The 24,414-nt window shown below is 32.9% G+C and overlaps 5 protein-coding genes across 7 annotated transcripts; 2 read left to right on the top strand and 3 right to left on the bottom strand.

The window, feature by feature from the left end:
- Positions 1 to 158: 158 nt before the first annotated feature.
- LOC106173305 (AP-4 complex subunit sigma-1) lies at positions 159 to 2,872 on the bottom strand. 2 transcript variants are annotated; one of them, XM_087005474.1, is made up of 5 exons: positions 2,633 to 2,872; positions 2,078 to 2,164; positions 1,575 to 1,643; positions 1,322 to 1,352; positions 159 to 999 (listed from the first exon to the last, which is right to left on the bottom strand). In XM_087005474.1, exons 1-5 carry the CDS (start codon positions 2,768 to 2,770, stop codon positions 989 to 991), a joined length of 336 nt encoding a protein of 111 aa, XP_086861600.1. In that variant the 5' UTR covers positions 2,771 to 2,872; the 3' UTR covers positions 159 to 988. The 2 variants fall into 2 exon arrangements, with proteins under 2 accessions (XP_086861600.1, XP_013409845.2); XM_013554391.2 differs by having other exon boundaries at positions 1,341 to 1,352; positions 2,633 to 2,868.
- Positions 2,873 to 3,043: 171 nt separating this feature from the next.
- Positions 3,044 to 15,579, top strand: LOC106173326 (striatin-3). 2 transcript variants are annotated; one of them, XM_013554432.3, is made up of 19 exons: positions 3,044 to 3,303; positions 5,580 to 5,683; positions 5,827 to 5,909; positions 6,269 to 6,347; positions 6,858 to 7,031; positions 7,292 to 7,414; positions 8,545 to 8,620; positions 8,800 to 8,947; positions 10,183 to 10,290; positions 10,555 to 10,677; positions 11,078 to 11,175; positions 11,302 to 11,360; positions 11,662 to 11,778; positions 11,956 to 12,125; positions 12,558 to 12,725; positions 12,970 to 13,101; positions 13,463 to 13,567; positions 13,799 to 13,885; positions 14,068 to 15,579. In XM_013554432.3, the coding sequence occupies exons 1-19, from the start codon at positions 3,097 to 3,099 to the stop codon at positions 14,235 to 14,237; spliced, it is 2,331 nt and encodes a 776-aa protein (XP_013409886.1). In that variant the 5' UTR covers positions 3,044 to 3,096; the 3' UTR covers positions 14,238 to 15,579. The 2 variants fall into 2 exon arrangements, with proteins under 2 accessions (XP_013409886.1, XP_013409885.1); XM_013554431.3 differs by having other exon boundaries at positions 12,970 to 13,107.
- A 1,001-nt stretch (positions 15,580 to 16,580) lies between these two features.
- LOC106173309 (cyclic GMP-AMP synthase-like receptor 1) lies at positions 16,581 to 18,812 on the bottom strand. The gene is made up of 2 exons (XM_013554397.2): positions 18,234 to 18,812; positions 16,581 to 17,905 (listed from the first exon to the last, which is right to left on the bottom strand). The coding sequence occupies exons 1-2, from the start codon at positions 18,760 to 18,762 to the stop codon at positions 17,259 to 17,261; spliced, it is 1,176 nt and encodes a 391-aa protein (XP_013409851.2). The 5' UTR covers positions 18,763 to 18,812; the 3' UTR covers positions 16,581 to 17,258.
- A 130-nt stretch (positions 18,813 to 18,942) lies between these two features.
- On the top strand, positions 18,943 to 21,541 carry LOC106173311 (protein cornichon homolog 4). The gene is made up of 5 exons (XM_013554400.2): positions 18,943 to 19,082; positions 19,657 to 19,725; positions 19,943 to 20,055; positions 20,336 to 20,476; positions 20,648 to 21,541. Exons 1-5 carry the CDS (start codon positions 19,008 to 19,010, stop codon positions 20,670 to 20,672), a joined length of 423 nt encoding a protein of 140 aa, XP_013409854.1. The 5' UTR covers positions 18,943 to 19,007; the 3' UTR covers positions 20,673 to 21,541.
- Positions 21,542 to 21,767: 226 nt separating this feature from the next.
- On the bottom strand, positions 21,768 to 24,348 carry LOC106173310 (iron-sulfur cluster assembly 2 homolog, mitochondrial). Its single transcript, XM_013554399.3, has 4 exons — positions 24,250 to 24,348; positions 23,348 to 23,501; positions 22,736 to 22,857; positions 21,768 to 22,437 (listed from the first exon to the last, which is right to left on the bottom strand). The coding sequence occupies exons 1-4, from the start codon at positions 24,306 to 24,308 to the stop codon at positions 22,263 to 22,265; spliced, it is 510 nt and encodes a 169-aa protein (XP_013409853.2). The 5' UTR covers positions 24,309 to 24,348; the 3' UTR covers positions 21,768 to 22,262.
- Between the last annotated feature and the right edge of the window lie 66 nt (positions 24,349 to 24,414).

The following is a 24,414-nucleotide window of genomic DNA, read 5'->3' as shown; positions in this document are numbered from 1 at the left end:
CATCTTTTTGTATGTTCCAACACTTGGACATTGAATGACAGCATCTCACACTGCATCAAAATATCCAGTTCTCAGTCTGCAATTTTACTATACATTATATTCTGAAATAACAATAATCAACACGGCATAAGAACATTAACAAACCAATTCCAGACACATTGCAACTTTCTTCACTTCTTTTATTATTATTAAAGAGGGTATTTTTGACAGTGTGAATGTTTATTTATGTTAAAACTGACTTAAACATATCTCTGGCACTTACAATTCTCATGTTAAAAATCATCTCACGTCCTACCCAATGCCTGACTAGACTGGTGTATTGTTGCAGTTTAATTCAAGTGGAGAGGTATGAACTGCATGGTCTCTGGACCACTGTGGACTTTTACACCAGTTGTAGGGAACTAACACACTGGGGAATACAGCAGCCAGCACAGTCAGCTGGAAATGTTTAATTCTAGCGGGTCAATTCCTTCTAACGGACAGACAGATTGAAATATGTAATATAGATCTGCAAAACAGAAGAGATGCATCCTCTGGTTCAAACCTTTTTAGCTAAAGAGAGAATGCTAAAGCTGCAAGAGCTAGAATGCTATTTTTAAAAGTGAAATTTTGGAAAAAAAATTGCAATTTCTAGTACACAAAGACTTACAAAAAGGCACTTTAACTGTTTAACATTACTGCTCACACCGCCAATTCAAATAACAAATGGCATCTTTGAGTTAGGTAAATTCAAAGAAAACCATTCTCCTCTGTTTTCAAATTTTTCAGAAACCTCTTCATCTGACACCTGTAATTCAGGAGCCCCAGAATCCTGAATTTGACACACAAGTAGCATCCAAAAGCAAAACAATCAATGTCCAGCATTTTCAGCTATCTTTTGGAAGCATGGTCCATTGTCCGTAATGGAGCCAGAATTCTGTTTTTATTGGTTTCAACTATCTCTCCATTAAGTACCATCTCCATCAATATCATATGAACTTTGTCCATGTTAAACATGATCTGTTATTGAGTTAAGAAATTTCATTTCACATTATATGTTCAAATTAAATTTGAAAGACAGCATTTACAGACAGAACAAAAGAAAGCAATTGACCCTATTTGTAAACATCTTACCTTTTTATACCTTTACAATTTTCTTAACAATAGCAATACCTTTCCTTGCAGAAATATGTATTTGATATACAATGAAACTTGAGTAATACTTCTAATACGTTGAGTAAGTTATATAGTTAAAAGAATATTTTAATTTATCAACCTTCTAACTTAACAATTCTGGACTAAATATATTTTTTTCTTAAATATGGCTTGTTTCTAAGGTTACCAATTTCTGTAAAGGATACATCTATCTCCGTCTGAAATCAAAATGAAGCAACCTATTATTGTTTTTAATTTTTAATATCAAGCTGGCTTATCAACTTTATTATTTAGTTTCATTTTCTTTCAAATAAATACATACCATATTACGTATAGAAATAATGTTAAGTTTATAATAAATGTATAATTTGCATATTTTACAAACTTGTGCAGGTGCAGGTCTTATGTCTTCAGCTTAAAATGAAGAAAAATATACTTACCACTTTATCAAAATAAGATGTTAAAGTTTCTACAAAATGGTGGATGAACTCATATACTGCCATCTCATTCTAAAAATGAAAATCAAATAACTTGACTTCAGTAGGGTCACAGATTAATAATAATAATAATAATAATTTATCCAGCTTTTAACGTTTCATGTTAATAGTGTTGGCTGTCTATAGAACTATTTATACCACTTATTATTTACATAAATTCAAGTATGCAAAGTCTTTGTTTTATACTTAAATATCTACAATGAGAAAGATATTCACATTACCATGCAAAATCAAAGAACTATATATCAGTAAAGCAAACAAACAAAGTTGTGTGTATTTACAATAAAACATTCAAAGAAACAATACTTTCCAATAGTGGATATTTCTTATTGTACTGGATTGTACTAGGTTCTTCAAATTCTTCATATTATGTATTTGTTTATACAAAACTCTAAATTTGTATGTAAAACAAGGCACAAAATATTAACAGATACATTGTAACTTACGTCTTCTTCATCTGCAGCCACAATGAAATACAGAGAAGCATATTTCCTATAAATAATTCTATACTGCTTATAATCCAGGAATGAACACTGAAATCAAAGTGAGAGCAAATCTGGACTTAAAATACGTACATTTGACTTCATGTTATATGCAGTAAATATGTGATATTCACAGTGATATTACAACAGGAAGATAAGCTTTTCAGCAGTGTGCGACTTTAGGAGGTGAGGAGTCAGTAAAAAAAATTGTGAGCCCCCGCATTGGTCCTGACACCCTAGCTGATCGTCATTTCCAGTTTGGAACTTATGTGAAATTTTATCTTTCATGTGTTAGCACACATACTGGTATTACATCTCAGGAGATCTAAAATTGTCGTGGTAATGAATGCATTTTATTGCTACAGTGACAGTGTGACAATGACACAATATATATGTATGTACACTGACTGTATGTTACAGAATGTAATGGCACAACTTCACAAGCTACATGTCAAATTTTCATACATCAATGTGTGACACTTGTGGTGCTTTTTTGCAAAATATGTTTTTCGTGAGTACCTGGTTTTCTTGTCTATTTAGGCATTTCTTTACAATCTCAGGTTCAATATCCCTCCTTTCATTTTCGTCCTGGTGCTTAAAATATTGACTAAGTCTAACTTGTCCTTGTTTGTTCACTAACAAAATAAAATTTAACATGTTTCTGTGTTCCAAATTTCCAGTCTGCAATTTATCTAAATTTGTGGTCTCTTGCTGCAAAAGAAGATCAACATGAGCCGTTAATAAAAAAAATCTGCAAAAGTGGAAATGCAAGTTTTCCCAATGGCATGTAGTTTTGTATTCCGTCTAGAAACCATGATAGTTCTAATAATAATAGCTATTCTATACGTCAAGTTAAACGCTACAGTATATTAATTATTGTTTTAACTGTAGAAATAGATTTCTGCTGGAACTGGATTGTTTTGTTGACGTCATTTACCACAGCGCCCTCTCTCCACTGAATAAGTAATGGCGATGCTTGCAAGATGATGGAAGAGGGACCTCAATCAAACCACGGTGGCCAGTATGGCCCAAATGTCGGAGGGAATAATTTCAACGGAAAACCTAACCAAGAGGAATATGGACAACGTCAGCAGTATTCAATGCCAGGGATTCTTCATTTTCTCCAAACAGAATGGGCTCGGTTTGAGATGGAAAGATCGCAATGGGAAGTTGAAAGAGCAGAATTGCAGGTAAGCAGTTAATGATCAGAAGTTACGTTTGTGAATGAATTTTAAAAAGACAATGGCGTCTTTGGTGCGAACAATGGCACATGCAGATCGATGGTTTAAAGATGTACGATAGCTTTCAGGAATTAATCGCGAGTTTGAAATGTGTCCGCCATATTGAATTCAAAGATGGCGTCCTTTTGCTTTTCTCAATAAAGAATATGTCAATGAGTAATCAATCGGGTTTTCGAACAGAATGCACTGCTTTAAAAGACATGACGATACTTACATAGTTATTTTATCCTCTCAGTGGTCTAACCAGGCATCAGTTGTTTCACAGTTTTCTACTTTTGTATAAATGCTTATTTACGAAACCCAACCCACTTCAATTTTATGTATTGCCTAAAAGCATGCTAAGCACAATGTAAGAGGCATTACCTTAATAAAATTCAAACACAGATAATGAAATTAAACATGACAATCTTAAATGATGACCATCGGATGCATTGGTGGATGAGATTATAGAACAAATGTGAAGTTGAGAACTGTATATAACAATGATGTGAATATTTTTCATAATTATGAAATTTAACATTTTCCTAAATGTCAAATTCTCTTTATTTGTTTGGACATCCTGTTATCAAGACAAGAAATTGATATTCATTTTGAAAAATTTAAAAGAAATGTGTAGGAAATTAATCATACATTTTGCCCTCATGAAGGTATTAAGTACTTGATGCAATTTTAATATATTGTAATAGTCATAAAAATCATGTACAAATGTGAAAAAAGCCATGTTCCCCTACTGTTACAATATGCAACATTTGCAGATGAGATCACTTAATTAATATTTGCAAAACACAGTGACACCAGAAAGCTCAAATATCATATATATATAAGAAACGTCAGTGTAAAATAAGTCAGCTTGGCAATTTGTTAAGAAATTATATTTTTTTATGAAAATTTTGTGTAATTAAATAGTAGATTATTTTTAACAATTATTTATCATTTAGACATGCAGTTATATTTGAGAGCAGTAGGGATTTGTTTTAACCAGTAATCAGCAAAATTCATCAATCTATTCCAGTTTCAAAATCAGTCTTTATGATAAAGTGATAAACTGCACCATTCTCATAATGATTTTATTCTATCAATGAGGGTAATAGATATTGTGTGAATATTGGTACTGATATGTAGTAAATCTATTATGTAACTTATAAAATCACTGATTTGTAAAAAAAAAATAGATGTACTCTGTTTAATTGGATGTCGTATTCCTCAGTAAATTCTGTCTTAGGTTTTGCATATTAATTAATGAGGACACAGTAATGCTGAAGAGGTATGTGTGAAAAAATTTAATGATTTAATACCGAGTTTACACATATGATTTCTTTTGGTATAATATACGTAGGCGATGGTTGTTTGGAGAAGTAACATTGTTGCAATTTTTTTCGGTCAGAGTCAACTCACTGCAAATATCAGCTGAACTAGGTTTTGTTTGGTTTCTTATGTCACTGGAATGTTGTTGTATTGCAGTGAAAAGGCATTCAGTAAGCTATCTGATATCAACACCACTGTTTTGTATACAAAGGATTGTTTGCCCTGGTATTCCACATTTAACCTCTGCATCTATTCTGATCTCATTCAGTCACAAAAGAATGCAGGGAAATGATAAAATCTTAATATATTTGCCTACAGTTTTTTCTTTCACTGTTTGGAGAAGAAAAAAATGTGAGTTTAAAAAAACAAAAAGTGATGAATATATGTAAATGTAACATATAAGGAATGATAGCTATTTAACTGCAGTATATTGATTTACATTTTTTTTTTGTTTTAATTGTGAGAAATAAATTGTTTTCGTTTTACATAACAAACCCTCCTTATTTTTTCTCCATCCTGAAAGAATTTTAGTGCCAAGAGGTGATGAAGAAAAAGTTGATACTTTGTAGAATAGTAGTACAGAAGATCAAATAAATGTAAACAAATGTTATCAGATACATAGGAAACGGTGCCTATTACTAGCGATAGAAGTTGAATGTCAAGTCTTTGTATTTGTCAGCTGGACTCCACTCTGGAAATATGGGCTATGCTTGTTCCAGGTCCAGGGCCAATTGATGATCAACATTTTTTTATCCCCAATCTTAATTTTATTGTTTTTTGTTTTGGCTACATGTATATTTAATGGGTAGTGTAAGGATTAAGATAAAGGTTTAGGATCATGTGCTTCAACTTGGACAGCTGATAGTGGTTTTGTTTTTATAAGATAGCACATTAAGTTTGTTCCTTGTGTTTCTTTTCAGGCTCGCATAGCATTCCTTCAGGGAGAGAGAAAAGGACAAGAAAATCTGAAACAGGATTTAGTACGCAGAATAAAAATGCTGGAGTTTGCTTTAAAACAAGAAAGGTAGGTTGCAGCAAATTGTGTTTGAAAAGTTTTAAATCCAGCTGCTTAAAATTCAAATGGTGAGCTTTGCTTATTGTCTTAAAAGGAAATATTATCTCAAAGTACAAGAAAAATGTGAATATATGTCTTGTTTTGTATTTCAGGGCTAAATATCACAAATTAAAATATGGAACAGAACTGAATCAGGCAGACATAAAACCACCAGACTTTGACAAGAAAACAGAAGGTATAGTTTAGTCAGATCTACTAATTGGAAGTTCTATCTGTATTTATTTTCATTCTTAATTTTATGTAATCCAGTAGTGATAATGTTGAATTTTGCCCGCTTTATTTCAGTTTTATATAAAAATTAACGAGCCAGTTTCTACCCAGAGTGAGAGTCGTTCACCAGTCTACCAACATTCTGTTGTTTTTTTGACAAGAACAAAATGTAGCTGTTTCATAAATATTTTGTTCTGAAATAAGTAATAACTATCACTAAATAGATATAGAATAGAAAATCCGTGAAACCAAAATCCAATAGAAATCCATGAAACCACAAACAACGTAATAGATGATGTTTTTTTATCTATTTTACTTTTGTAGAAGAAATTTTAGATCCTGAGCCAGTTACAAGTTCCAACAGCAATGCCTCCTGGAGGCAAGGACGGCAATTACTTAGACAGTAAGTTCAAAGATTTCCTTTAATTATTCTTTAAATAATCCCATATTACAACTTACGAGCCATACATAACCATACTTGCTGAATTATTCAGCATGCAGGAACTGGTGACTTTGAAAGTGTTTACTTTCTTAGCAGGGATTCTCAATGCATAAGCATTGGCATTTTCTTGGCTTTGTTTTCACTGGAAAGAAGTCATCTGATGATATGGAAAGATCTTGTGATGATCATACTTGCGAGAACAATTGTAGTAATGATGACAGAAAGGGACCTGAGAATCACATGGGTTTTTAAAATAATTAGATGAACTTCATGTTATAACATGACAGATAGTGTTGAACAGGTTTTTTTTTTAATCTGCTTCAGGGCATAGAAAAAATAAATAATTTCTTCTGTAAATTAGGTTAATTTATGGGTGGCATAGGTGAAATGACTCCATAGAAGTAGTATATTTATAAATAGGTAGATGTGATGCTGGCTCAGAAAAATTATTACATGATATTTTTTCCTCAGATATCTTCAAGAAATAGGGTACACGGATACAATAATAGATGTGAGGTCATCTCGAGTGCGGTCACTGTTAGGACTTCAGCCATTGTCAGAAAATGAATCTGAAGCAGGCCAACACATGGTGAATGGAGATGGAAAAGGTCAAACAAGACTTAATGAATATGGACAAGCTAGAAGGTGAATGATTTGAAAGTGCTTCACAGAAAATGGCACATTTATTGATGATAGATAATTTCATAGGAAATTGTGGTCAGTGTTTTTCATTGCAATTTTTGGGGTGTAATCAGCCCGTAACACAGCATCAAATTACAGAAAGAACACAGCTTGATTAGAATAGGATATCAATGTTGATATCAAAACCAGTTTTGGTTTAAAGTGTCAAAGGTCTGTTTCCTCAACCCTTTATGTATGCTATTCCTTTATTTTTGACATTGAAGAATACAAGGCAAGAAGATTCCCACCTCAATAGCAGAAGGTCCTCTGATAGATAGTGAAGCATCTGTGCTGGCCACATTTGATTTCCTGGCTGCAGAAAATGTGGTGGATGATGAGGATGATAGGTGAGTTTTCATAGCGAAACTGATTATTAGTAAAAATGTATCTTAAAAAAATTGACAAAAAATGATTTAGAACTCATTTTGAGTGTCATGAAACATTTGCATGAGAGTATCCCATGTGTTGCCATTAGAAATGGACTAAAGGTGAATCGTACCTATAACCAATGTCCATTTAGAGGCAGCAACAGAATGTTTTAAAATTGTTTCAATATTTTGATGACATGAGCTGGAGTTCAGAAGGCAAAAGAAACTTGAGAATTTGGCAAATTCGTCCTCACTCTTATAAGTACTGGGAATACTTTTCCTATAAGACCAAAACTCCTACAAGTTAAACAAACTAGTCACATACCATCTGCTTGCTAGCCTCGATACATTGAATGCATGTTCAACTAAATGTGTGTCCAAATCATGTCATTGATATTTCCTAAAGGAAAAGCAATATTTTGTTTTTCTTCAATCTCTCAGTGATGATTTTTATGACAGGTACCAGTGTTTTTGATTTGCTTGGGGTGATCACTTTGCAGTGTACATATGATATATATTTCTTTTTTATTAACCTTGGACATGTACATAGATCTTATGCTATACACTTTGTTTGAAATCTTACTGTACAGAGAAGATGCATGGCAAAGGAGGTATCCTATCTATAGTTTGGTAACAACCTTAAATGTTTTCATTCAAGCTCTCCAGCTATGGGTGATGCTGACTTTACAATATTTGATAATTGAATATGAAAGTGTGTTAATAGTTGCTAAGTTTTTTTTGTACTCATTTGTTGATATTGCTGTTTATTTTCTTTTTTGTTATTGATTAGATGTTAAATATCTGCATGTCATTATATTAAGTTGTGTGTTATTTTTAAATATTATTTGTTAAATGGGTATAGTTTTCAGTGTGATATTTTTACATTTTCATACATTTTGTCAGGAGTAATCTTTGTCATTGAAAATTGATAGCATTCTGCACTGATAAGATCTTTGGTTTATTTCTTGTTCAGTAGAGCAGTTTGATTGGAAGGTCACAATAAACTATAGGGAATGGATTCTTGTGAAGGAACAATCTGATATCTTCATCTCAAGTTATATGTTTGACCCATGTTACAGCTTTTAAGATTTTATTTTTATAATTTACAGTGATGAGAATGAAGATGGGGTTCCTGTTGATGAAGAGGCCGAGGAAAGAGCTGAGAAAAGAAGGGCAAAACCAAAAGTAAGTGTATGGCACTTACTTTCCATTTTTCATTACTTGGTTTGTGCTTTGTTTCCATTAAAATTTGACTATTCTAGATTATTTTGCTTACATTGATATACTGTTTGTCGATACGTGAAGATGTTACTTTTTCTTTTAGGCCATTTTTAAAAAGATCAATCTTTTCTTCAATGTTTCAGGCCCTGGGAAATGAGAGCATGGCAGGAATGGAGGATGTCCTATCTGATCCAGATACAGAGGAAGCTTTAGCAGAGTTTGATTTCTTGGTATCAGAGAGTGGGGAAGGGGCTGGCGAAGCAAGGAGTCAGGGAGATGGCACTGAGTGGGGTAAGGACATGCAAGATTTAAAGAAAAAAGGAATAGTTTGTACAGGTTTGCTTCTTAGTTTAAGAGAATGGAGAGAGAGAGAGAGAGAGAGAGAGAGAGAGAGAGAGAGAGAGCTTTAGGGCAACTGTGCTCAGAATGAAGATTACAAAAAAAAATTAATTTATAAATCAGAAAAGAAAAATTTAAAGAAAACCTTGCTGCAATAGAATAAATGAAAGCTGTAGAGATAAGTCTTCAATTAAGTGAAAGTCACATGGTTGTAGTGTCAATGGCCTGGATATAGGAATGAAAAACAAGATAATCACATTCAACTGAATCAGTAGAAGTGATCAGTCTGAATTAAGTAGCTGCTTCAAGATAGTTTTAGCTTGGCTGGCATGCATTGTCCTCTTGGTTAATTAGTGACTAGTTGAGTTGATGTGAGAAGGGTGTCTGATATTGATCACCATTACTATCTGCAGTAACAGTGTCATTTGTGCTGGAAAGTTAGGTGATATGGTGAAATACTATTGCAGTCACTGGCCAGTTTGTGATAAGATAAAACTAAATAAAACAAAATCATGTGTGGGAGTGTGTTTGCACTAGAAGTGTAAATAAGGGGCAGGCCTAATTAGTATGCTGTCACTACGATGCCACATAAAACCACTCTGTCAATAAACAAAGAACAAAAAACCACAAAATCTCAAGTCTTTATTCAGACAAGTGTACTCTTATGCTTAACTTTCAAGTTTTTGCATACCATGTAGTGGGCCTGCATTTAGGTGCTATGTTGAGGAAGGTAAGAACTTAAACAGTAACTTGTCAGCTACCATAATTTCAAATTTTGATATTTCTCAGTATAGGGCATGTGTTGAGATAGTATTTTTAATCATTTTATATTGCTATTCAATTGTTATTGACTACAATTTATTTACTGATTTTTACCAAATTGTCAGCTAACACAGCATATGTTCTTTTACAATGTCTCGACATGTATTTGACTATACTCTGTGATAATGATTAAATTTTGTCTATTGTTACAAAGCAAATATGATGCTTTGGACTTGTCTTGTGACAACACGTGACAAGATTGTTTCTTTGTGATGTCAAGTGGCTGGTCTGGCATAGCTGTTATGTATATTATCAATTCTTGTTATATGGAAAGAATGCTGAAATGCTCAGACACCTTTAATCACATTATTTTATTTATTTATTTATTTATTTATTTATTTATTTATTTATTTATTCTTTTTCAGAGAAGAAAGATCTCTCTCCTAATGAAGAATGGGGTGTTGACCAGCAACTTATTTCTAAGCTTAAAGAACAGTACAAGAAAGAGAGGAAGGGGAAGAAGGGAATTCAAAGTAAGCAAAAAATAAGATTGAATCTTGTTGTTGATTTCTTGATGCCACAGTTACATAAAAAATCTTAATTTTCACAAACGGGAATTTAAAACTGACTTTTACTGACAGTGAACAAGGTTGTTTTATTAAAGATTGTTGAAGTTATTTGTGATAAAAGCTTACTTCAACAGTGTACTTAACCTAAGCATTACATTAGTTAAGGTATCTTTTTAAATAAAAAAAGTTGTGCCAGATGTATTTATATTGATATGCTTATTGCTATAGGGCCCAAGAGGTCAACTCTTCAGGCCATGCTAGCCAACCTAGGGAATGATGAAGAGATGCCAGCACTCCAGTCTGGGAGTGCCAGTCCACCCAGGGGAAACGCACCAGAAATTGATGATTCAGGTAAGAAAAAAACTTTGACTATATATAGTTTTTTAGTAATTTTTTTTTATGTATTGATAAAGTTGGTGTGTGATTTAGATTGATGCAAAAGCTGGGTGAGAAATCATATATTATAGAAGGCCTGTGACCTGGACTGGAGCTGGCACAATCCCAGTATGGTTATCTATCTACATGTGAAACTTAAATGTGTGTTGTATGTACAAAATCCTAATTTGCTTTAAATTTTATTTATTTTTTTATTTGAATTTGAGTATTATAATGGCATTATTTGGAATTTTGTTAACAAAAGCAGACTTCTGTAAATTTCACTTTTGCAATAAAAGCTGAACTTGAAATTCTTTGTACAAAATTTGAAAACTTTCTACTTTAGATGCTTATTGGGTTTTTCTTGAATGTTTAGGTATCCCTGGTGATGACGATGCTTTAGAAGCTGCCCTAGGTTTAGGAGAATTAGCCGGATTAACTGTGTCCAATGAAGCTGATCCTTTATGCTATGACGTGAGTAAAGAAATGGCTTATATTTACTATGCTATATTATAATAATGATTTATTTTCTAAAAACATCATCTAATCTGGATGTAGTAAACATTAGGTTTTTATCAATGTTTATGTTTTATATTGTAGATATCTGCAACAAATGAAGCATTTAGGAAAACTTGGAATGCCAAATATACACTTAGAAGGTAAATGGTTTTTCATACGAGTTGAAGTGAGAGTCATTGTTTCTGGTGTCATTTCTCAGTAAGATGTTGCTGTATGCATCTAAGCCTCTGATATAGTAAACATAGACAGTTATTAGTATCGTATGTAATTATGTATGTTGTATAATAAATGTGATTTGTCAGACAAGAACCATTTATCAAAACACCACATTACATCACCATAGGTGCCATGGGTCTCTGTGAAGTTAGATTTCATGGGTTTGAAGTTTTTGTTAAATTTAAACATTGATAGTTTGGATGACACATTTTGTTTCTTTTCCAGTCATTTTGATGGAGTCCGGGCGCTTGTGTTCCATCCTGTGGAACCTGTGCTTATAACTGGGTCTGAAGACCACACACTGAAACTGTGGAACCTTCAGAAAACTGTGCCAGCCAAGAAGTAAGTGTGGTATTGTTGAGTATCTTTTTAGATGTATGATTGAAAATATTTGAGTTTATGTTAATGTATAGTGAGGCAAACTTACTGGTCAAGTTTAAAAACCATGAATGAGATATATCTTCATTTTCTCTCATCATCATCATCATCATCATCATCATCTTGTGTTTATTCTGATAGAGCTGCGTCCTTGGATGTGGAGCCAATCTACACATTCAGAGCACATGTGGGCCCCGTATTGTGCTTGGCAATGAGTGCCACAGGAGAGCAGTGCTTCAGTGGAGGCATTGACTCCACCATTAGGTGTTGGAATATTCCCAGTTCTAATATTGATCCGTATGATTCATTTGGTGAGTGTGATGTACAAGTCGCTTTGTTGCTAAGTGTGAAATTAGTTGTGAACAGTATTTTAGCAAAATGTGGTGAGAATTTCTTCTGTTCTTGACAGGCTGTATTTTGTATTAGTTGATATGGGATAATCTTCACTATTTTTACCCTCATGTCAGCTCTCTTATAATAGCTTTTCTTCTTCATGAATCTTTACTTCAGTAGAGTTAAGGCTGTGTAATTGAAAAGATAAAGCCATTTTATGGAGCGAGAAAGGTAGAACAAAAAGATAAAATTCTGCAAATTAGCTTGACTTGTAGCTCTACCTTTGTGTACCACCTCCCATTTCACACCTTTCCTTCTGTTCATACTGCAAGTGTGTAACCTGACACATTGCCTGTGCGGTTGTGTGTATAAACCTTTACCCAGCTATATAATGTCTCTATGTCTTCCAGACCCCAGTGTGTTGGCTGATACCCTGGTTGCCCACACAGATGCTGTTTGGGGTCTCTCAGTTCACAGCTCTAGAATGCAGCTCCTGTCCTGCTCGGCTGATGGCACAGTCAGGTTATGGAATCCAGGGACAAGTAATCCACTACTTAGCACATTCACTGTGGAAAATGGTATGTTACCATCAGTATGTTGAGTCTGAGCTAAGTCACTAAATTGAAATTTAATTTATTGATTTTAAAACAGGCTCATTTTAAGATATTGAGATGCAATCAATTCAGTGTCTTTGGCAGAATTGTATTGGGCATTAAGGAAGGGATACCTTTCAAAAATAACTGTCAAAATGGCAAGAATGTATGTGACAGATTCAGATCTTTTAACTCACAAGATGAACGAAATGTCTTTTCTGCTCTGCAGAGGGTGTGCCAACATCTATGGATTTTGTTCGTTGTGAGCCTAACCAGATGGTTGCCTCTTATTCCTCCAACAACACATTCATTTTTGACATGGAAACTGCCAAACAAGTTATCAAGTTGGAAACTGCAGAAGGTAAAGGTGAGGGTTGCTGTGTCTTTATTCAGGAATGGTATTTTCTTCTCTTTCTTTGCATTTAACACTTTAGTATTAGTTCATCACTCGAGTATTTGATAGATATTGTCTTAAAGGTAACTTTTGTCTTTAAATGCGACTAAGCTAAACATTGATTGTTTGACAGTATGCCTAATATCACTCCTACTAGTTTTAGTGGATTAGTTTTTGCTTAACAGAATAGTATAAAGCTATTTCAAATCCAGTTATTTTTAGGATCTAAAAAGTGATATGCATAAAGATGACTTATTTATATCTTTAATAAGTCATCATGTTAAGAAATTCATGGAGTATGTAAATTATTTTGATATTTTATTTCCAGATTCCCCCAATGGGCGCATAAATAGACTTATCAGCCATCCCACCCTCCCAGTCACAATTACAGCTCATGAAGATAGGCACATTAGGTTTTATGATAATAACACAGGTCAGTGAGTGATGATTTTATTTATTGTAGTTATAAGATTGTTGTACAATAATCCATTGGACCTCGTATGACCAATTATATTAGTTAAATGAAGAAAGTGTATGAGAATTATGCTGTTATCATAACACAGTTCAGATTTTTTATCAAAATCACTAATTCAATACTAATATAAATATATTGGTCTTAGAAATGTGTATGCATTTACATGGACAACCTCCTTTGCATTTTCAGGGAAAATGTTGCATTCTATGGTAGCTCACTTAGACGCTGTAACCAGTCTAGCAGTAGATCCAAATGGTTTATATTTATTATCAGGAAGTAAGTATTGTTATCTGAATATGATGTGGTTGGTTGTTATTTTGCTGTAATGAAATAAGTTCAACTATTTTGTGAATTTTGTACTTGTTTGTCATGTCTTTCACTACATCAACCATCTTTCATTACATCAACCATCAGGAATAAAATGCCCAGTTAAAACTTTGGAAAATTTTGCTTTTTAGGTCATGATTGTTCAATACGACTCTGGAATCTGGACAGCAAAACATGCGTCCAAGAGATTACCTCCCATAGGAAGAAATTTGACGAATCCATCTTCGACGTCGCCTTTCATCCATCAAAACCATACATTGCCAGTGCAGGAGCCGATGCTTTGGCAAAAGTGTTTGTATGATGAACTGGAACATAATCTAGGCACCTGACATTTAATAAACAATACATAAAGACTATAATTAATTAATTAATGTGTATAGAATCGATGATGGTACGTGGTGTACATGTATATTTAAGATTATAATTTGTGCTTGTTTTGAGAGACTTATTGGCACTATAGCCTTGTGGAGAGGTAGAACTAAATTGTTATTATGCAATCAGGTTTCAGATCATGATCTAATAAAAACATGCATATCTCTATTAAACCAGTGTAAGTTAGTAGATGACAGAGATAACATGTATTTGGAAATGGAATCAACAACACTATACCAGGTGGTTGTTGTTTTTAGCAAAAGCGTAAACAGTACCCTAAATAACGATTCACAACCCAGTTTGGATTTTAGGCGAAGTGAAAAAAACTTAATACTTTCAAATTTATAATTATACAACTAATTACGCCTTTGATAAAATTCAATTAAAATTATGTTGTAAGTAATAAAGTCAAAAGGAGCTAGCCAGGGGTGAATATTTAGATGTAAGGTCTCTATTTATTTATGAGTATGTTTTATTTCAATGCAAACTAGCTTTAATGCATTAACTTTTTGAAGCGTGAATGAGTAAGTACCACACTACAGTTCTTTCATTTAACATCGCGTAGGTTTATAAAACATTAGACAGCTAAAAACATACAGCAGCTGTTTTTCTCCACATTTCATATCTAGATGTTATTTATTGACTTGTTCGGTTATAATAGTAAGATAATTTAGATCAAATTGTCGGTTATTTAAACCATTTAGAAAAGTTCCACATGTTTTGGGAGGGAAACATTTCAGTAATTAATCTTATAGTTATTAATGACCATTGTATTGGTCATACACCCAAAGGGAAAAGCATAGGCTTTTCCAAGAGAGAAAAAAATGTACAATTATTTCACAGCATGGCATTATGCAAAACTGCTGTACTCCTAACTCGATGCATTTTGAGTTAATGTTACAAGAAGAAGCTAACCTCAACTATTTAGAAATGTACATTATTTAAAAACTAGTTTTCTTCTACTGTAGCATGTAAAAGATTGGCAATTAGTGACCAAAATCAAACTGTTAATGTAGTGTAAAGATTTTACCTTGGAGGACTTTGAGTGAGAAGATAATAGATAAATTGCTGCTGAGAAGTTGGCCACAAAGCTTTGTCATTATTATGAGTACTTTATTGTTTTAACTGAAGCAATTATGAATGGTAGTGATACCTAGTTTACAGAACTTCATTTCTGCTATGGTCAGTTTATATATTTAATACCAAAATGGCACTTTACTGGTGCTTGTTTCATACTGAACTAAAACAATAAACATGTAATGTGTAAACAACTTGTTCTTGAATTATTTTCCTGTGAGGTGCAGGCACTCTTTATGTGTCAAATCACTTGGCCCATATCAACAGGATTATTTGAAGGGGGACCCGTGGATTCTACAGCTCTCCAAATTGCAATTTGTGTCACTTCTATGCAGTGAGTGCAATCATTATTCAATGAAATATACTGTATTGGTCAAACTTTCAAAGTAAAAATTATATCTAAAAATTGTTTTCATTAAAAAAAGTTGTTTTCAATTAAAAACAGGATTTATAATTTGTACCAGTTCAAATATCTTCATATCTTGTAAGAGCTGTGAGACAGAGCACAAAAGCTATTGTTCTTGTTGGAATAACATTTAATAACCAGTAATAGTCAATACTGTCAAGATATCTTATGTTAATTATCCAGGTATTGTTTATTTCATCTTTAATTTGCTACATAAAGATGTTACAGTGCCAAATACATTTATAATAAATTGGGGGGGAACATCAGTCCTAAAAATCATGGCATTTGCTACAAGATTACGATGGCATAAAAATACAACACTAACTAGTAAGGAAATATTTATCCTTGCAATTATGGCATACATTGTAAAATTATTGATTTTTAAAAATATTGCATATAGAGATCATGACATTCATGTCATTCAACTAAATGGCAAATTGGGTGATAAAAAAGACACCCATTTCTACAAAAAGTACTAACAAATCTGTATACCATAGTAAAGATTTGTTCTTTTACTTCTGTCATAAAAAAAGATAATATTAGAAAGTATATATTAGATCCAAGTCACAGCCAAAATACTTCTTATAGTGGATATTCTTTTAAAAGTTAAATTTAAATTATACAAAATGTAAAAATAGAGCTTAAAATATGTCAAAATAAGCTGCTACTTAGGACCTGAATTTTTTTTATTGCAGAGGTAAATGTAACGTCAGCCAAAGTACTATTTACACATTTATATAAATTTGGTGATTATGATTTAAAAAAAAACAACTAGATATACTACAGGAATACATTCTTAAAAATCGATGTTTATGGCTGTATCAAGTTTTGTCTGCTGTTCAAGGCTTTGGCACCTGGTTTCCTTCCAAAATCCCCAATTTGGAACTTGGATTGTCAGTTGCAGTCTATTTTTAATGTAATAACATTCAAGAATTTTTTTAATGTCAAGCTATCACTGCAATCTTTAAAATGGTGCATATTGATAAACAAACAGTGAAACACTGCATGAGTCTAAATCTCTAAACACATGATTGGTAATATAGAGTTGGTCCCTGTTTCTTTTACTAGAATAAATGACTGATATGTAAATTTTCAATACAACTGTCACAAATAAAGTGCAAGGAATGTAAGGCTTGTACAGGTGAGTCAAGTATATATTGAATATTCCATGTACAGATCAGCATTTCCTCACATTTTACAAATACTCTTATCTGAACATTTCCCTGATTTAGATATTTCTTGCAAATACTCAGGATAAGGATAATGAGATTGAATAATCTTAGTGAAATATAAGTATGCACTCTTCTAAACTCAAAGTAAAAGATGAAGTCTAAACTGCACAAAAAATAAAAATATATCAAATATTATGCATATATGCAGGAAGACCAATGTTATATTCCTATCATATTTCTAAATAGATTACACTGCCATCACACAATTCAAATGTAGTAGAATTAAAACAGCATTTTAATGTCCCTGTTTAATGTTCAACTGTGAACTTGTAAGGGGATTCACCACAATATCATTGAAAATATCTTTCACTTTTGTGGCCAGTTCTTGTAGATCGACCATATCATAGGGTGCCAACAGGTTGCATTTCTTGATGAAAAAATGAGGTAGTTTTCTTCTTTCCAGTGCATCATCTAGGTGCCAAAGCAGCCCAACAAACCTCTGAGACAGTAATTCATGTGTCCAGCTTTCATCCTTTGGCCACTTCATGCAATCATTTAGGACAAGGGTCTTGAGATGGTAAGAAACCAGTGGTCTCATAGCTTCTTTGTTAGCTTCACGAATGGTTTTGAGGAAACTGGAACACTGCTTGCGCCTTCCGCGTGGATCATCAAAATCTTCGTATCTCATTACATACTTCTCAGCTTTGGAGAAAGATATTCTCCAAAGAGCTTCATTCTTTGGGTCTGCAGGGCAAATCATTGGGATCACACTATATCCCATCTGCTTTATTTCTCTGACATCATCTGTTGTTAGCCATTCATTTGTGCGTACTCCAAAGTCCTCAGCACTTGGGGGCCATGCATTCACAAAAGGTAGGGAAGGTACAAGTTCAAAGTAGTAAGCTTTGTCATCCATGGTGATCTTCAAGACAGTGTAAGGATCTGAAATAGATAAACACCTTCATGTAGATATCCTCATTTATCCCTCACCTTAAATTATGTATTTTAAAATCTTACATTACCCCACATGCAGATTTAATTTAAAATTATCAGGATGGTACGTGATGTTTGAGAGTACCAAGTAATTTTCAAAATAGAGTGTTTAGTCCTCTTGCTTTTTCACATTTATGAAATAATAACAACCCTTGTAAGTATTTTCTTTTGAATAAATTTAAATTATGTAAATACAATAAGTGCAATAAAAATACAATACAAATAATAAACATTATTATGTAACGTTAAAAGCAAATTTATACATAAAAACACATACCTCGAAATTGTGCTTCAACCTGAAGCCCCTCGTCACATTTGATATGAGAACAAGCCTGGCTGGCCAGTTCAGCAAAATGCTTCCTTACTTTCAACGCTGAGATGACCTGATCATCTTTATCATGCTTGCAATTTGGGGGTGGGCTGACCACCACGTCTGACAAATTGTGATAGCTGTGTTTGCACAACAAATAGCCATAACAGGCATATTTGCTTTCTCGATTGCCCAGATCATCAAAGGATTTGAAGGCCGTTAAATGATCCAAGTTCACCATGAGCTCGAATTCATTCTTGGCTGACACTTTTAAGCCTTCGAAATAACTCGCGTTCATAGATGAGGGCACTGAGCAATGGAAGCGCTTCTCTATCTCTCCAATTTTGGTCAATACTGGCAAGATTACTTTCTCAATGCACGTAGATATAATTTTTCTCGATTCTTCTCTTGATTTGAGTATGACATTATCTCGGAAACGAGCCAGACCATGATTGATATCTTCAAAGTTGAGATTAGTGCGTAGATCATCGGCCATTTTGACGCTTAGTCTCGTTTTCGGGTGGTCAGGGAAAGTCAAGAGGGAACGTAATGTAATGCCAGTTATTCATTTGTACAATATATTGAGTATGTATTCTGAATGCCTTATTCATCATAAAATGCCAATAAAATTCATTTAGTATGATATTGGATGACATATTAACAAATTTACACCAAAATATTACTATCGCTTTGGGCTTGTCCCAAAAGCGACATCTGTGAATAGTTTCAAAACTCTGAACGATGTCGGTGGATTCCCTTCTCTTCATATTTGCGTTGCTAGACGGGGCATGTTTGCTCTTTCTGACAGTTTATTTTGTATCCTTGAAGGTGAAATTTTTTCAGTACTTCTACAGGTGGTAGCGTGCTTCGTAAAATGTGTCATTATCTTATCATATCGGCAATTATAGTCATGCAGTGATTACATTTGGAAACAGACACTTGAATTTAAAAGCAATTGCAAGTGCGACCATCAAGTAGGCTTGTTTGAATTTAAGAGATTATAGACTGTGAAACGGAATCATATGCCAATAAAAACCTGCAAATGTCACTTTAGTTTGGTACTTCTATTATGTTATAATCTCGTAAATCTGTAACATAGTGCATCACCACTGAAATTTATGTATCAGCCTTAAAAACATTTATGAAATTATTAAGTATATAATTTACATATAAGTATGGTTTGAAATCAATAAATGTCTTTCATTGTAATGAATAATATCTTCATGATGTGGTGATTTTGTCTGTTTACATTCACCTTATACACCATGCTACAAAGGTTTTGTCCCAAAATATAAGCATCTGAATGAGATGTACACATTTGATATGGAAATGTTGAAGGTATTGAATTAGTCAAATTATATTTGTATGTTTCCTTAACATGCATTTCAAGGTCATCACTCTGTCTGATTTAGAATGTGATTACCTCAATGCAACAACATGCTGTAACAGGCTAAATATGGTAGGCTACATTTCCAGTTTATGATTATAAATTATATAAATATAACATAATAAGCTCCATAGTGCTCTATATTTATATATACCAGTAAATCTGGTGCTTTGCATACATTGACCAAACAGTTATTTCTCAGTTTCTATTTATCTTGTATTTTGTATGAGTTGTTGTATATTTGGGAAAATGGAGATTATACAGTAATGATTTGAATTTTATGTTTCAGTGGGTTTTCCCCGAGTTAGCTGCTCATACAATCCTAACATTTTTTTTCTTAATCACGTTTAATTGGGGAGTATTCTTGTTAAACACTCCTTTGGCAGGATGGCAGATATATAAGTAAGTTTTCATAAGATCATCTTTATCTTAACACTTTTGTCTGGTACAGTCAAAGAACTGTGTGAAGTGTAAGATGTTGGTACGTAACATACAATCTCAGAGAAATCCCTTATGTACCTGAGTTTTGTACAGTGCAGTTACTCCGTTTTCTGGCATATTTTCAATTCCTTTTGTCTCTTACTTAATTTAGCCATATATATATTTTTCTGGAACAATTTTCATGTGAATTCTCTTTCTTGTTAAATATCTGAATGATAATTATGTGAAATTCATATTTTAGGTATTTGAAAAAACCTGCTGGCAATGTTGGGATTTTTGATCCAGCTGAAATTCATAACAGACATCAGCTCAGATCACATATGAAAGAAGCCATGATCAAACTTGCAGTTCATCTGATATTCTTTTTCATCTACTTGTATTGGTGAGTGACTTGATTTTGAACTTGATATAAAATGATTTCCGTGATTAGGATAAAGAAATGTTTTAATTGATTAGATCTTAGAATAAACTTTTAAAACATCATTTTAGACATTTTAAACATGTTTGCATTATGTGTTTCATTATTATTTCAACCATACCCATTTCTTTTCAGCATGATCCTTGCACTGCTGTCGTGAACATTGCCATAATGCTGCTAGTAAAGGGCATAATAGAGCTACTCAGCAATGGAAAAGAATGCACTTGATCAATAATTTAAATTTTATAAGATTGGGAAAAAATCTCTTGTTGTGTAGAAGTATCAAGAACAGTTGGACTCCTTGCTTTGATACTTAACAAACATTTCCAATAGAACATTTTCACCAGATTTCAGAAATATAATTTTTTTCAAAATGAATATATAAATGACAACTTGTTAGTTTTCTATTATATTTTTTTGTCACCAAGACAAAAATGTTCAACTTTTATCGCTTTATAAATTAGTGACTGAGAAGGAACATTGCAATAGTGTGCCAGCTCCTGTATTTGTGTAATGCCATTTCTTGCATTTAGATTTTTATGACTCGATTTATAGACTTGAATTCTTAATTAAAGTGGTCAATTAGACACAGTGTGATAATAAGTTCATTGAACATCTCATTCAGTTTTTGTCAACGAGTTTGCTTTTGAAAATACTTTAAAATGTCTTGAATTTGTCAGGGTATTATTTTGTCCTTTAGACTGTTTATTATTTTGCTAATGATGGTCTGTGTAAAATGGCAATCATTTGATTTGCATTGCTGACTGCATCATGTCCACAATAATTAAAGGAAGGTTTAAGTATTTTATCACTGTAAAAGTGCATGGAAATTATTATTAATATTATTAGAGCATTTTATGTTTTTCATACACATGGTTACTTCTCAAAGATAGTGTCATTACTGCCATTTCACATAGAATATCTACTTATCAACAGGTTCAAGTTGTTTGTAAATATTGAGAAGTATCCTTACATTCATCTGTGTCATTTGTGCTTTGGTTTGCCTATTAATAAAGTGAATTGAAGCTACCTTTTCTTGTCTTTGGTGAACAAAACTTTCAAAGATTCCAAACAAATTTTAATGTTATTTATAATTCCTTACTGTGGTCAGTTCATTAAAAATGCATGTCCACATGCTGAACAAAATGATCCCCATCTTATATTTCCAAAATTTGCCACAAAAATATTTATATCAGAATATCTTCAAAGTTTGCCAGTTTCCCCACGTGTACAAAAAACAAGAAAAATTCATGGAGGGGCTTTTAAATTGTCTTGGAGAATTTATTTCATTTGGCAATACTGTTGAATAAATAAGTAAATCTGTAAGTAAATCAATTTTCAAATGTTTACACAATCCAAATGTGCCACTCATTTTATTATGATTAACTTGCTCTTGATTAAAACAAGTAACTCAAGTATTATATATGTGCAGTTATTAAACATGTATATAAGCATAATTCAATTTTGCATTCAATTCAATTAACCAAATTACGTGACTTCAATTGGTAAATGGCTAATTAACAGTAAAATGTTCAAGATCAATTTTTAAATTCCTAAACAACACATCTCTTACATTGTATGTACAGAATATAACCTTTTGTGCAGCTCTGCTCTTCACTGAGATTTTTCAGTGTAGGACATACTAAGTAAGAATCCGTTTATAGGAATAATATAACATTCAAAACAAAACAAGTTGATTCTTTCATTTGTTTGTGCATCATACTTTGCATCAATGCAAACTTCATGAAGTTCATAGTTTTAGAGAAAATGAAGCACCACATGAACAGCCTTGTTCAGCATTAGGGTTATTTACAACTTGAAATGAACTGCGTATTAGTTCTTCTGTAAAATCTATGGTTGAGTTTTTCAGAAATTCCACTGAGTCAGTATCTGTAATAATCTTCACACCATCCTTTTCAATGATGCTGGAAAAATGAACGTAAATGAACGAAATGAAGTGAAAATTCATTCCAAGATTTAAATATTATATTATGTTTTTGAAATACGTATGCATATAACTTGAGTTTGAAAATGTATGGAATATCAATCTAAATGATAATTCTTTATCTATTATTAAAGAATTATTCTTCATAAATATACCTTTGTCAGAATTAATATACACACCTACTGTGTCTGCTGCTTACTTTAACAATGTAGGCTGCCACAACAAGAATTAGATCAGCCTACATTTTGGTGCAAATTAAAAACAAAAGTACAACTTACACGTCCTCCTCTGTCATATTTTTGTCTAATTCAAACTTGTATTGAAATCCTGAGCAGCCTCCACCTTCAACAGATATCCGTAGAAATAACCCCTTCTCATCTGCTGTGATTTTTTTCAATCTCTGAAGAAAAATAACAAGGTTTAATTTCAAGTGAAAATGTGTAGGATTTTAAACATAAGTACACAAACCACTTCTTGCTGAACTTATCTGAGGACAAGTAATAATACTTGTTAATCACATTTCAACAGATAAATGCCATGAATCAGTGATGCGAAAACGATCTCATTAACACCCATCTTGAGAAAGTTTAAATTCAAGCAGAACCCAAAGTCAGAGCAAGAAATGAGCACAAGAAAATGACTGAATTTGAAGAACTATGCTTAAGCGTGAGTTAAGGACTTTTTAATTTGCCCAGATTGTTACAGTATATGTTAAGTATCAGGAAAGTCTGATCAAATGTTGGTTAGTTATATAAATATTTATTTAGTATGAATTTTTGAGGGAAAATCCTACACTGTGGTCCTTATAACAATTGTTTTTATATTACTGATCACTGAAACTTCAAATTCAGTAATCACCATGAGAGCAGAAACTCACACTTTTATCTTACCTCAACACATCTGTTGGTAATGTTGACAGAATCTGCTACAGTCTTGACCTCACTGTTAGCTTCAGAAGAGAACTGTCTTGTGAGAAGTATGCATGCTCTTTGTCTACAACACTGTGAACAAGGGTTCAGCAGCTTTTGGTTCACTTGTTGTAACCTAAATGTACAGGTTTATCCAAGATTTACTAGTAGGCCCCATCCTGGTACATGTAAAATTTCATTTCACCATAAAAAACAAAAATAAACTCAAACTGATATAACACACAAGTTTAACCTTCAGCAAAAGGTGTAAAATGTGTAAGCATATATTTAATCAATATTCTGATTGAAACTATAAAGATAAATTTTGGATTTCCCTTGAAGCAAACTATCAGTACAGGGAAAGGCTCAAAGGGAAAAGGATACTCATGTATATTTCTTATTCCTCCATCTGTCGCCAAAACAAAAAGCAAACCTATTGACTGAACAATATACTTGAATCCCTTCTACATTTTGCAGTACTATATTCTTGATTTTTTAAATATATCTATCATTTCAACGCTTTATCTTTACTTCATTTTCATACCTGGTTCTGCTTCTTTATATTTAAATTTTAAGGAGATACCATTCATATAACCACTTAATGTTTGTATAAGTTTTGTGTCATCTCTAAAAATAAAATAGTAACGTGTTCTTGCATAGAAATCGTGTCTTGTTTAAACAACGCCATGGTAAACACAAACTGACTCAAACTTGATGGCGGAGCAAATTCCTCAGAAAATGTGAAAAAGCACTCATAACTATCAAAGGTATTTGCGTTTCCAGTGTGAATGTACTGTGAAAAATCGTGACAATGCAAGAGTGCAGTCACTGGTTATTTGTCCTACTGAAAAATGTCTTTTTAACAAAGCGTATATTTATATTACCCAAGATATCGGGAAATACTGCGCAGACTCTGCATTTTTAACAAACCCGACACGGCCATGTTTACATCATTATGTTCGCTTGTATCAATGGAATGAAGGATGCTTACATATTTGTATAGTTAGTATACATATATTTAAAGAAAAGTATGAGTCAATATTTGTCGA

This window comes from Lingula anatina, chromosome 2 (genome assembly GCF_051362555.1).
Source record: "Lingula anatina isolate TDL-2025a chromosome 2, LinAna3.0, whole genome shotgun sequence".
Classification (NCBI taxonomy): Eukaryota; Metazoa; Brachiopoda; class Lingulata; order Lingulida; family Lingulidae; genus Lingula; species Lingula anatina.
This window is presented reverse-complemented; position numbering and strand designations above follow the sequence as displayed.